The sequence below is a fragment of the Ambystoma mexicanum genome, chromosome 4p (assembly GCF_040938575.1).
Source record: "Ambystoma mexicanum isolate Mex_15411 chromosome 4p, UKY_AmexF1_1, whole genome shotgun sequence".
NCBI lineage: Eukaryota > Metazoa > Chordata > Amphibia > Caudata > Ambystomatidae > Ambystoma > Ambystoma mexicanum.
Window position 1 is genome coordinate 1102618123 of NC_090927.1, and position 13553 is coordinate 1102631675.

The 13553-nt window shown below is 45.7% G+C and overlaps 1 protein-coding gene across 2 annotated transcripts in view; it reads right to left on the reverse strand.

Moving 5' to 3' along the window:
• The window catches only part of ADGB (androglobin), a 2161023-nt gene that overhangs the window by 230406 nt on the left and 1917064 nt on the right, over positions 1-13553 (reverse strand). For both annotated transcript variants that reach the window (XM_069606692.1, XM_069606693.1), the window contains one exon: positions 26-190. In XM_069606692.1, coding sequence (XP_069462793.1) covers positions 26-190 — 165 coding nt within the window. The remainder of the gene's footprint in view (positions 1-25; positions 191-13553) is intronic.

Consider the following 13553-nt stretch of genomic DNA (forward strand, 5'->3'; position numbering starts at 1 on the left):
AACCTCTGTACACTAGTCAAGGTACCTTGACAGCTCTTCCTGGTTCTGCAGTCTCCCAGGCTAGTTTCATGGCTTTGATTTCATCTTCTCGTTCTGTGTCTTTCTTGACTTCCAAGGCATTGGCTTCACTCTGATCACTAATCATACACAATTTCCAATGTGGTCTGAATGGTTCTGGTAGTTGCTGTGCCTGTGACAAAAAATGCAAGATGCTTAGAATATAAAGGCAAAGAAATATCTCTTGAGAACATTGGTAACCCAAATAAGGTGATCTATAAATACACCAGGATAGTGAGTATTAGACTTGTGTGAGGAGTCACACATGAGATGCGAACACAGAGGACTCATGTTTTGGTTATAAACTTTTATTTAATATAATAAAGGGTTTGGAAAATGCCTCACTATCCCTAATCTAATAGGCGTTTCTGTACCTCAACCAAAACAAATGGATGCGTCCTTTGTCAAGATGTCCAAAGCAAAAATATGTCATGTCTCTGAAATCCTATTCTGACCCTCACACTTCAAAACTAACTCTGAGGTGCAAAAGATATTGGGCCTCATTACAAGTGTGCCGGTCCGGAAACAACAGTGCCGGTAAGCCTACTGGCACCGTTGTTTCTGGACCGGCACACTACGGGTTTGCCTGCTGGAGCATCTGTGCCCGACAAGGCTGACTCTGCCGGGCACAGTGGCCATGGTAGGCAAGTGGTCATGGAAGCACCGGCACCATTAACAATGGAGCCAGTGCTTCCATGATCCCCATTCCCATAGAGTCCAAAGGGACTCTATGTGAATGGGGGCTTACAAATTGCCGGCGCCCGACTTCCTGTACCACCGGGTTTGTAATCCCTCAGTGTTACCGGGAGGTCAGGCACCGGTAATTCAAGCCAAGTCTGGCAGCAACCTGCCACTAGCACGGCAGGGTTACCAACTGACTCAGAATGAGGCCCATTGGCTTTGGTTCTCAAAATGCACAAATGTTTGTATGCAACACAAAAGGATACATCCAACCAAATTGTTCCAAAAGGACAATGTACACGGCTCCAGGGAGAGGCTCCCTTCCCCAGATTGCTTTTATCAAAACGCAAAGTTCCAATAAAGCTTCACGTTCAAGACAGTTCAAATCCAAAGGGCATATGTCTTTCTTGGGATTCTCTTTTCACTTTCTTACAATTTGGGGGCACGTCCCAGACTCGCAGATCACCTGGTATATCACTTTCTTGCACACACTTATTTTGCCTGCTATACTATCTGCCAGGACTTCTATGGAGTCTTTCAAATACTTGGCTTCACTTTCTTTGCATGCAGTTGGTTTTGCCTGATATACTCTTATGCCAGGACTTGCCATTCGATACCTACCTTTTGATCCACAAAATTATGTTTGTGCAATGCCGGCTTATTAAACCTTGTTTAACACAGTTTGTTTCTATCTTCGCTTTTTCTTTCCTATATTGGGTTTCTGTCACTTTTCCAGACCATTTGCACTTACTTTGCTTTCTCCTTTTAGATATGGGTTCAGCTAACCATTTGTGGTATGGTTCAGAAATCTGTTAACCTCTTCACTAACTTCTCTTTGCATCTCTCAGGTTACTTTTACGGAATGGCAAACAACTTTTAAGCAACCCGGTAACTTGTCTGTCTTCCCAGGGTTTACCAGGTACTTTAAATGTTCCTTGTGTCTCTTTGCTTTGGCTCCTCTAACTCTGCTGGCTCGGTGTGCGTCCCATTAGCCGCTGTACCTTTTCCGTGTCCTTCTCTGCCATGCACGGTTCCCGCTGCCGCGCACTCTCTGGCGGCGGACTTTATGCTACCGGTTCACATCTTCTCCGTCTGCATTCGCTTCCCACAGTGTGTTTCCCCTCAGCATTCTGACCGGTGTCAGAAGCCCATGGTACAACTCAGCCTGTCCACCTCTCACATCTGTCAGCTGTGGCGATTTAAACTTTCGGCATGATTGAACAACTTCCAAAGACTAGACCACTTTGTTGGTTTACCGGTCTTAGTCATCTTAATTTCTCTGTCCCTCTTTCTCATGTCAATTCTTGTCACATTGTTCCTTGAATGATGTTCAGGAAGCGGACTTTGGACCCTATTGGGAGTACTCATTACTTCTCCCTGCCTCTTCCTCATCTCAGTTGTTGGCATACCATTCCTTGTGTGATGTTGGGGAATACTAGAAGTAGGCTGTACAAGTGGTTGAGGGGGGGGTGTTAGAATATGCCATCAGGGCATGACGAACGGGTTAAAGATCCCTAAAAGATAATGGGGGTATGCAATCTTCTCCAATGATATGTCATCCCCCTGAGGGTCACATGCCCACATGTGGTCCTCCCTCATATAGCCGCCTCCAGGGTCGGGATCAGATCATGGCTGCCATCCCCTGGGCACATGGGGTGAAGCTACCCCTGGGAAAGGAGTGATGATATCATCAGATTCATCACATGCCCTTCCCCTAATGCTGCTGGTTTTCTCAGCATCTATTGGGAAACAGGAGAGAGGAAGTCTACGTTCTACTGGTCTCTTCCTTTTTGGTGTTCTACCATGAAACAATAGGGTTGCATATCTAGGAATCAGCGCATGACTCACGCATTAGTATCTTTGCGTAGGCTCATCCATGTTAGTGGTAAGCGCTCAGTGACCAGCCTAAACTTTATGCCAGTAAAATAATATTTTAAACATGACACTGCCCACTTTATAGCTAAGGCCTCAAGCTCAATGGTGGCATAGTTCTATTCTCTAGGGTATAATTTTCGACTAATATAAAAAATTGAATGTTCGATGCCATCATAATCTTGGGAAAGAACAGCTCCTAGTCCACCATGTGAGGCATCTGTTTGTAAGATATATTCTTTATTAAAATTGGCCACTTTTAGTGGCTCGAAATACACAAGATTATTTTTAGTTTGTCAAAACAGTTTTGATCTTCAGGATTAATTTTATTTTCTGAGGCTCTGCGAACTTAATTTTATCAGTGCAGCAAGACGTAACAGTGGAATAACTGGGAATGATCCTGCTGAGGAAAACAGTGGCTCCCAATATATCAATTAGGTTGTCTATCCTTGGCATAGGATGACTATCAAATTTGGACACTGTGTTAACCTTCCTGAAATGGATACAGACTCTCCATGACCGATCTGGCTTGGCAACGAGTACAATCAGAGAGGACCCAGGACTCTGGGATGGTTCGATTATATCAGAATTCAGGAGCTTCTCCACTTCTTGCATAACTACTTCTTTTCTTGCATCAGGGATTCAATATGGTTTGAAATGGACAACATTCCCTGGGGGTGTGTGGATGTAGTGAAAACCCCCTTTTACTCTCCCTGGATCATCCTTAAAGACATCAGTAAATTGTTCTTATAGATCTTGTAGATCTTGTCTTTGGGGTGGTGATATGTGGGAAGGAATCAAGGTATCTTCATTTGAATCTTCTCTTAAGATACTAGTCAGCAGTTTCTTTTTTGTTTAACCATTTTATTTAATAATTTGAAGTAAAACAACAAATGCATTCCAATGACACTAAATTACAATCAGATTGCAAAATTCATAACAACATTTGGGTTAGTACAGAAATCCAGCAGAATTCATAAAAAATACAGCAACCAATCACTAAAATTAAACAATATTTACAATCCTATAATTAAACTATAAACTCAACAAACAAGACAAGACAACAATAAAACATACAACTCGCAGCACCAAACCTCCACAAAACCTTCCCTCCCTATCAAAACAGCAAACAGCCAAAATCAGACACACTTCTCTAGCCATATACATCGTTAAAAGGTCCCCATATCCGAGAGTAGCAACCCTCCCTTCCCTGTTTGAAGAACAATACCTTTTCATAATTCGACAAGGTCTGTACATCCAACAACCACTCCTCCACCTTAGGCTTCTTTCTTGTCTTCCAAACACTTAATATTTGCTTTGCCGCTAGCACCAAAACCCTATTTATCCAATACGTTATATCCCTGTTTCTATCCCTCCCTACCTCTATTGGATAACAAGATTGTAGAAGCGAAAGTACGTGGGAGATTCTCCTCCACCACGATATCTAGTCTATCCAAGACAGCAGACCAAAAATCAGATACTCTGGAGCATCCCCACAGCATATGCATCAGGGAACCTCCGCTACATCCACAACCCCAACAAGAATCAGTATCTAAAAGCCCCAACTTAGCCATCTTGGACGATGACCAGTACAATCTACAAAGGATCCTTTGTCTAATGTACCGTAATTTCAAATCCATTTTCGCCTGAACCCCCACACGAAGCATATAGTTCCATTCATTCTCAGAGATATCAACCCCAAGATCAATCATCCAAGCTTGGCGAAGCTTATCCCAAGCCTCCACCTCCGTCTCTACCATCGGCATCAGACGCGTATACGTGGAAACAGCACACGGGGCTATACGAAGAATCTCACACATTCAAGGCCTCTCCTTCAGAACCTCATCCAGCATTCCAGTTCTTTCTATCAGAAGGGCTTTCAAATTCTCATAACTAACCCTTTCTCTAGCCCCAATCCCAAAGGACACTCCCAGTTGGTCAAAAGGGATCATGCGACCATTTCGCCATACATCATAAACATGTAGTATGCCTCTACTGATCCAGCTTTTCCAGCACAAAGGCCTATTTCCCAATTGTAACCCTACATTATGCCACAAGGATGCCTCACAATGCATCCAGAGGGAGTCCTCCCCATTCTTCATAAAGCCCTGTAATGCCTCACTAGCAGCACATATAGTAGGCAATTACGTCACCGAACCCAGCATCTCTGACATAGAGTAAACATTCCCAAGATCATAAGGGGAAAATTGGGTACGTTCAATAATACGCCAATTGGGAACATAGTTATTTACAGTAGACAAGTAATATGTTGATTTTTTCAGAGCGAAACCATCACAGTAATTCATAAGACGTGGGTACCCAAACCCTCCATCCTTCACCGGACGGATCAAAATGTATTTCGGCACCTTGGGTCTGTTCCCTTCACCCCAAAGAAATCCCGGAAAGGTTTTATCGACCGAGGAAATGACCTTTTTAGTGAATTTCAGAGGAATGGAATGTATGAAGTATAGAATCTTTGGCAAAAGTACAATTTTTATGGCATTGACCTTAGCCCACACCCCCAGCTTCAATTGGCCCCACTTCAAAACATCCCTTTTTATAACCTCCAAAATTCTCGATACATGAAATCCAGGCATCCGCTTCAAATCCCAAACCAAATAAATACATAGATACTTCAATGCCCCCATTTCCCAATGACAGTTTCAGGAGCCCAAAATATTACGTGGAGTACTAACATCTAAAGGGAAGACTACAGTCTTCCTGCCAATTGATCTTGTGACCGGAGAGTCGACCCACCTCCTCAAACATACACTTAAGTTTCGTACATCCCTCTGCCGGATTAGATAAAACAATAGTCATATCATCTGCGTAACATAAAACTTTTACCTCACTATCCCCAAATCGAAAACCACGAATAATATGTTCCTGCTTAAGGTATATAATAAGGGGTTCCAGTGCCAGATTAAACAGGTATGGAGACAATGGGCATCCCTGTCTAGTTCCACTAAACAACAAAAACGAGGAAGACATTGAACCATTCACCCAAACCTTCGCACTAATACCAGAATTCAAGGTTTGAATGGTTTTTATGAACATTTCTCCAAATCCCATTTTTCTAAGAGTTTGGTACAGAAAAGACCAGTTGACCCTGTCAAAGGCCTTTTCTGCATCCATAAAAATTAATACTGTATCTCGGGTAACCACCTTTGGCAGACCTATAATGTCAATCAGCGTCCTAATATGATCATAGCCATATCTGCCCTTCATGAATCCAACCTGAGAGTTACTAATCAGCTTACCAATACATGCATCAAACCTATTAGCCAATATTTTAGTAAACAGTTTAAGATCCACATTCAGAAGTGAGACCGGTCTATAGTTTTCGCACTTCTTGCAATCTTTCCCCGGCTTTGGAAGAACTATAACACAGGCTTCTCTCATTGAAGGACAAATCACCCCATCCCTCATAAAACCATTGTACAAACTACATAGGAATGGCACCAGCACACCACTCAACGCCTGATAGAATTCTACAGGGAGACTGTCTAGACCCGGTGATTTACCTTTATTCAGTTGTTTAATTGCTACCAACAATTCTTCCTCCGAAATAGGACTATCCACCAACACTGACTGATCCTGATTCAATTTCGGCAAAATAATCTCATCAAAAAATGACTCTGTATTCTCTGAACTCAGGAATTGATCTTCCCTATACAACAAATCATAAAAACTCCTAAACCCCTCGCAAATCTCACCCTTTTTAGTTTTACACTCACCGTTTTTGCCCTCCAATTTCCGAACAAAGGATCCTTCGGTAAGGTTCTGTAATCTGTTCGCTAGTAGCTTACCATTTTTGTCCCCCTGTTCCCAGAATTTTTGTTTCATAAAAAACATGCCCTTCTCATACTGAATATCCAATTTCCGTTGGAATTGATCCTTAAGTCGTCCCATCTCCATCTTGTCCCCATTATTCTTTGATATTGCATATCGTTTCTGGGCCATCTCCAGCTCCACTTCCAATTTTTTAAGTTCAGCCAAACCCTTTTTCCATACATGAGACGTCACATTCAACAGTTCACCCTGTACCGCCATAGCTGTCCCACACCATAATATCAGGGGCCAAGCCTACATCAATCTCAAAGAAACTTTTTGTGAAACCCTCCAAAGAATCAATCACCCCTTGGTCTTGTAACACAAAGGTTTTCAGACGCCACTTCGAAAACCCTGATCTTTCCTGTGCCATACTCATCCGCATCAACATCAAAGAATGGTCAGATATACCTCTTTCTTTAATCACTACATCCTGAACCATGCCAGCCAACCTTTCCGAAATAAGGAAGTAATCAATCCTTGAATGGGAATCATGTACCGGCGAATAGAAAGAAAATCCCTTCTCCCTCGGATGGACAAACCTCCAAGCATCAACCAAATCACGACCATCTAGAAACTCTCTAAAAGCCTTGCTCGTACCCTCTGCAGTGTATCTACACTGTGCTGAACAATCCATTCTAGTCACGTCTCCACATGCACACCCTGCTGGGCTTCCTACTTTCACGCTGTCTAAACCACACTCACCTGGCAGAGCAGCCATCGCCCACACACAGAGGCGGCAACATCCTACCAAACAATGGAAAGTACCGGCTGGCAGTCCGGTAGTGTGCCGACCTTCCATTCGATGGCAATTGCCATGGAAACTCCCGCGGGGCAGGCGCTGCCTTTGGTATCCAAGGACATCCACACGTCACGTAAGGAGGCTGTCACGACGGCCTCGGTCATGCATTATCACGTGACATTCCTCTCACCTCACGCTTCCGTGATCCGAATCACGTGACTGCCTCGAGCAGTTAAATGCAACAAACGATACGGAAGCAGTGCTTCACAGCTGACCTCGCGAGGACTGTTTGGCGTTTTGTGTTTTCCTTCGAATTATTGAATACTACGACCACGGATTGTTTAACGGATTGATTCTGCTGATTCCCTTCATTTGCTTGTTTACCTTGGACCTTGCTCACGCTTATCTTCGGCTCTTGACCCTGGAACTGTTTTGCTGGACTGCACATTGGATAATCCTTTGCTCAGGAACTTTGCTTTGGAACTTTGAATCTTGGAACTCTGAATCCACCGTTCTTGACCACATTTCGTCTTCTGGACTACAGTACATTGCTGTTGGTGCTCTTCCGACCCAGGTGATGTTTCATTCCCCAAGCCACACAGGACATCTGCCTTGCTACCCTCCCTTTGTTCTCACCACACTAAGGCTAGTGTTACAGCATTCGGGTAAGCCATACTCCTATTCCTTGTTACATTGCACGTTGTCCTTATTACACCTTTGTCAATAACCACTCATTGCTTTAAAGTGGTCAGGGGGTCCTTCCGGCTTTCCTGGTTCCTGATTGACGGCTCACAAATTCTGTGGCCTCAAAGATTGCACAGGCAGTTATTGGCTATCTGCCTGTGTGGTACTTGGGGACGGAAGTCATTATTAATCTGCACGACCATCAAGAGCAGAACAATTCTCCCATCAAGTACGCAGTTAAAGTCACCCTCTAAGATTACATAATCAGCTTCGATCTCCCTTAAAAGCGAGGATAATTTTCTAAAGAAGAGGCTACCACTAGTACACGGTTGGGTTTTCTAAAGGATCCTCTCTCCATTCCTTAAGTAGGTTTATATGATATATGTGGGTCTTATTCCGCCTGTCTGGTTGGGACCTCAATAGTTGTATGGGCCAGTTTGCTGAATTACCTCATAAGGTCCATACCATTTGGACATTTTATTTTCAGACGTTGGTAGGAAAACCAGAACTTTCTGCCCAACAGAAAAAGACCTAAGTAGAGTCTTTTTATCATGAGAATCTTTTGGTATTCTTGAGCTTTAGTCAGGTAGTTTTGAACAATCGCTCTCAAAGTGGCCATATGTTCTTTTAAACTTTGGGCAGTGTGTGAGAGTGGTAAAGATGCTTCCTCCCTCTTCTCCCAGGTTTCCCTCAACATGTGAAGGACATCCCAGGGCTCTCTACCATAGAGTAATTAAAAAGGTGAAAACCCTGTGGAAAATGGTGGTGTCTTCCGGATGGCAAAAACGGCCCCCAGGGAGGGCTACATGAGATGCCCCCCCATCCATTTGGGGTGGGGGGGAGAAGGCCACCAGAAAACTAGGCACAGACCCCCCAATGGATGGGGCAGTAGGTTTGAGGCACACCGGGGCACATTGGCACACTTATGTGCCCATCTGCCCCAAGGGAAGTAGGCAAAACAAAAAAAACAAAAACAAATTGTTGGAATCATTTTAGGGGGTTTGACGGGCACCCTAAACCACCAGTGAATATTGTAATGGAAAGGGGGATTGGCCCTCTCCCCCCACCCAAAATGGAGGGGGGGCATCTCATGCAGCCCTCCCTGGGGGCAGATTTCTGCTCCTAAGAAGGGCTACTTGAGATGCCTCCCATCCATTTGGGGCAGAGAGGGAGAGGGCCACCAGATAACATGGGACAGGCCCCCCAATGGATAAGGCAGTAGGTTTAGGGCACACTGGGGGCAGATGGGCACAATAATGTGCCCATCCACCCCAGGGGAAGTTGGCAAAACAGAAAAAACAAAAAATTGTTGGAATCATTTTAGGGGGGGGGGGGGTTGAGGGGCACCCTAAACCACCAGTGACTATTGTAATGGAAACGAGGGTTGCCCTCCCCCCACCCAAAATGGAGGGGGCATCTTATGCAACCCTCCCTGGGGGCAGATTTCTGCTTCTAAGAAGGGGCATTGGCCCCCAGGGAGGGCTACATGAGATGCCCCCCATCCATTTAGGGTGGAGGGGAGAGGGCCACCAGATAACGAGGGACAGGGCCCCAGTGCAGTAGGTTTAGGTCACCCTGGGTGCAGATAGGCACACTAATGTGCCCATCTGCCCCATGGCAAAGGGGCAAACAAACAGAAGAAAACTCTAGTTTTTTTCTGTTACTGTTTTAGGGGGGCACACTAGACACCAGGGATTATGATGAACGGGAGGGGGCTAGCAGCTTTGCAAGAAAACAAGTGCAGTGCTGGGTGTGGATCGCTGGATCTGTGGCTTGCAATGGCACAACACATTGGTGTGGTGCTTACTTCCTGTGCACAGTATTTGGACAGGGGAAGTGAGCACCATAGTAAGTGGGCATTGGGCATTTCGAATGAGAGAATGTTGTGAGTACCCCCCGGTGCTCAGTAGCGGAAGGTGATGATGGGAGCATGGCAGTGCGGGTTGTTTTTTGCTGGGCTGACATAGACAATATATGTGTTTCTTTCCCTTTACAGGTCTTGTACAGTTCAAGCTTCTCCTTTATTATGTAAGTATGGAATTTGGTTTTTTTGAACACTGTGTATTATGCAGGGGGGATTATTAGTGTATGGGTGGGAACTAGGGCTGGAGTGTTTGTGGTTTGAGCGGGAGTGGGTGCTTGGATGAGGTATTGTGGTGGCCAGGGACACACTTGCAGGGGCAGGCCACACATTGCCCCCCCCCAGACCAGCTGAACAGTGATGTACCCCTGGGAGGGCAGTTTGGCACTATGCCGTCTGCCAATGTTTATTTTGTGGTGGGGTGGTCTTATTCCCATTTCCTAACAGTGTGTAGATGACTGGGATGAGCCATGTATCTAGTTGAAGGAGTCGAAAAGTTTGCAGATAGCAGCCTGACAGTTTGGATGTGTTAGTGGTGGCCTGACTGCAGAATGTAATTATTTTTGTTTCCTTTGCAGTTGTGGCTAATCGAAAGCTTTTGCTGACTTATGTAAGTAGTACGAAATGTGCTTTTCTAATTATGCATTGTAATGTTGGGGTGGATGGTTACTGTGGTGGTAGGGATTGTGGTTGTATTGTCAGTGTTATGGTTGATATGGGTGAGGTGGTAATGTGGGCAATAATGAGTGTGGCCTGAATAGAGGAAGTTGGCTGCTTTGTAGGAAAAAAATGCAGTAAACATAATTACCGCCACTTTCTAAAATATGTTTGCGCTAGTTATTTAGATGGTCAATTCTTCTGAGCATGCAGTGCGCACTTGGTATGGAGCTCTTTCCTTTTATTGGAACGTTCACCATTTGTGTCATCCAAGTCCAGCAGTGGTCCCAGTGAGCCCCGCCGGGGTCCCCATCCTTTCGCAGGGGGTAAGGGGGCAAAGCTGCAACGCAGGCCAGCCAGAGGGCCAGGACAGTCGGGGTGATGTTGCTGGCCTTGGACGCCCGTCTCCCACGTGGGTCTTTCGTCCCCCAAGTTCAGCAGTGGTTGCAGGGAGCACCGGCAGTGTCCCCATCCCTGTTACGTTTTCTACACGGAATGCCAGCGCCGGCTCATCCGCGGCGTTCACACGAAGAACAGCACACTCACGGGCTCCCCTCTGGAATCGATACAGGTTGCCATGGCGCTTGTTTACACACCGGCGTGTTTTGTGTCAGCTGACACCTTGCAGGCGTGAGGAACACACACCAAAACCACACCCCCTGTACTTTAAAGCACTGCTACTCGTACAGCTCACTGCTGATAATTGTAGCGTTACTCTCCTTGCGGTTATGCTCCGTAGTCCCGTCTGACATCCAGTCAGTGCTCTACTTGATCTTCTGTTTCCCGACGCTTGGCTATTCTATTTGGACTGCATTTGGATACTCCTTTGGTTGTGGTTACACCCGCTCCCTTACTGACCCGGACTCCTTCACAGATGCCTGCCTTTTTCCTCAGTGACTTCCTGGTGCTACGGCTCACTAAGGTAATTGGTTGTCCTCTGTACTCGTCCACAGTCTCTTTGTTGTTTTCCTGAGGCCATTTTCACCTGCTATTATCCTGAACTGTTCATACTAGAAAAAACCCTCTCTGCTGGGTTTCACCGTTAGCCTTTATATCTACTTTTGAACTTGGTTGCTGCATCTTTGGGGACTTCGGCATTCTACAGTGAATCACTCACCAAGTGCATATTGACGCTTTCCGGTACATGCACCAACCCGTCACTAGTGCGACCCTCGTGCCGCCCGGGTTAGTCTCCTGTAGTAACCTTCCTTTTCTTATTTTATCCTTTCGTTGTTTCCCTCCATTTGGACTTCACTCATTCCCGCCAGTTCTTCCTTCATGTCTGTGTTTGAATTACTTACCCATTTTCTGGGATGCTCTGGTTTACTACATTGACGTAGATGGGAATAGTTTTATTTTCTTTTATAGGTCAATCCTATAGCAGATTCCACTCCTCAAACCCCGCCTAGGTACTCCTTAGTACTACTGTTTTCTTGCATTCTTTCATACCTTGGCTCTTCTAACCATCTTTGTATTCCTTTGCATCATTGGTTGGCGGTGTGTGTTCTCCCCGCTCTTTTAGGCGATTGGCAATTCTGCCTGTTCAGGTTGAAACAGCAGAGAGGCACATCGCAGAAAAGAGCCCCTCCTTGAGGAAGCCTGAATCTTAGAATTCAGGGGGTGTCGGGTTACCAGAGGCTGTCTTGTGAATATCTGTGGAAGCTACCGTCTCCAAGGTTGCCTTTCTACAGGCAGTGATAGATTTCCGGAGCAGTGAGTAACAATCCCTTCCTGGAGGTGAAAGCAGTAGCGCTGGACAGCCGGAGATCTAGGATGTTCGGGGTTGATGTGTGTGACCTTGGCCGCCTCTCTGCCTTGTTGGTCGACTGCCCCCAAGTTCACCAGTGGTCCTGGAGCTTTGGCCAAAGCTCTCACAATGAAACTGTCCAAAATGGTATTCATTTGTGATGATTGGTGCACATTCTGTAAGGGTGCCTATATTCAGAGAGCATACAATGCACACAAACTGTGGATTTAATTTCCTCTGTCAGAATAGACACCCTGCCAAAGTATCACGGTGCAGTAAGTGCAAGTCACCACCATGCAGTACAATCGGTGTGCCACAGGAACAGAAACCTCCACTGATTGCAATTGTGCCAGCACAACTGAGCCATTGGCACAAGGTGACATAGTGGGTCCTTCACCTCTTTCCCAGAAAAGTATGTGGCAATTACTATTGATCTAATATTCTCTCACATGTGAAGTGCATGTGAGATTGGGGACAGTGTGCATCTGGGATTGCTGCAAGACACATGTGTTGAAGCAATAGCTTTTTTTTTTTTAACAATTTTTATTATTTTAAACAAACAACGCTCCCAACATTACAACCATTTAGGACGTACATGATCAATGTTAAGTCATTACATTATTTAATGCTCACTTCCGTCCTCCCCCCTACATCCCCAAAAACTTGAGCCATTGTATACATGTCATCTACCTGAGCCTTTTCAGCTGTCTCAATTATCGTCAACTCATCCCAGACTTCCGTTTCATGATTGACCTGGTGGAGGTTTGCCATCGAGGTCACCAGTTGTCTCTAGGCTTTCAGGGGGCCTACCTCTTCCTCCCCCCCCTCTAGTCTCTGCTTCATACTAGACAGCAGTTTCTGATTCTGCCCATTTCAGGAGGTCTGCCCACCACATCTCCACTCTAGGCCGGTGGGCCACTTTCCAGCACATTGCAATTCCGCGCTTGGCCAAGATATAGGCCAGGTCTTTCATCTTGCTAATATGTTTTAGATTACGTGGCCTAGGGAAACTCCCAAGCATACATGCCCAGGCAGAGCCCACGTCAAGCACCACCCCCCAGCTGACCATTCTCATCTTCAGTTCTACCCAGAATCTCTTCACCTCTGGGCAAGCCCAGAACATATGCAACAGCCCTGCCTCCTCTTCCCCGCACCTGGGGCATTTCTGTATAGCCGAGCCACCAAACCTGGCTATTCTGCCAGGGGTCAAGTAAGCTCTGTGGGTGACATATAGCTGGATTTGCTGGAGTCTCGCATTCCGGGACACCTTCTTATGGTACCTTTGGGCTCTATCCCATTGTCCCTCTGTCATGGGTTCACCCACCTCCCCCTACCAGTCAAGTCTCAGTTGGAGCAGCTCTTTCCCCGCCTTCGCACTCAAGAGCTCATATATCCGAGATATTTCGTGCCTGCCCTCCGAG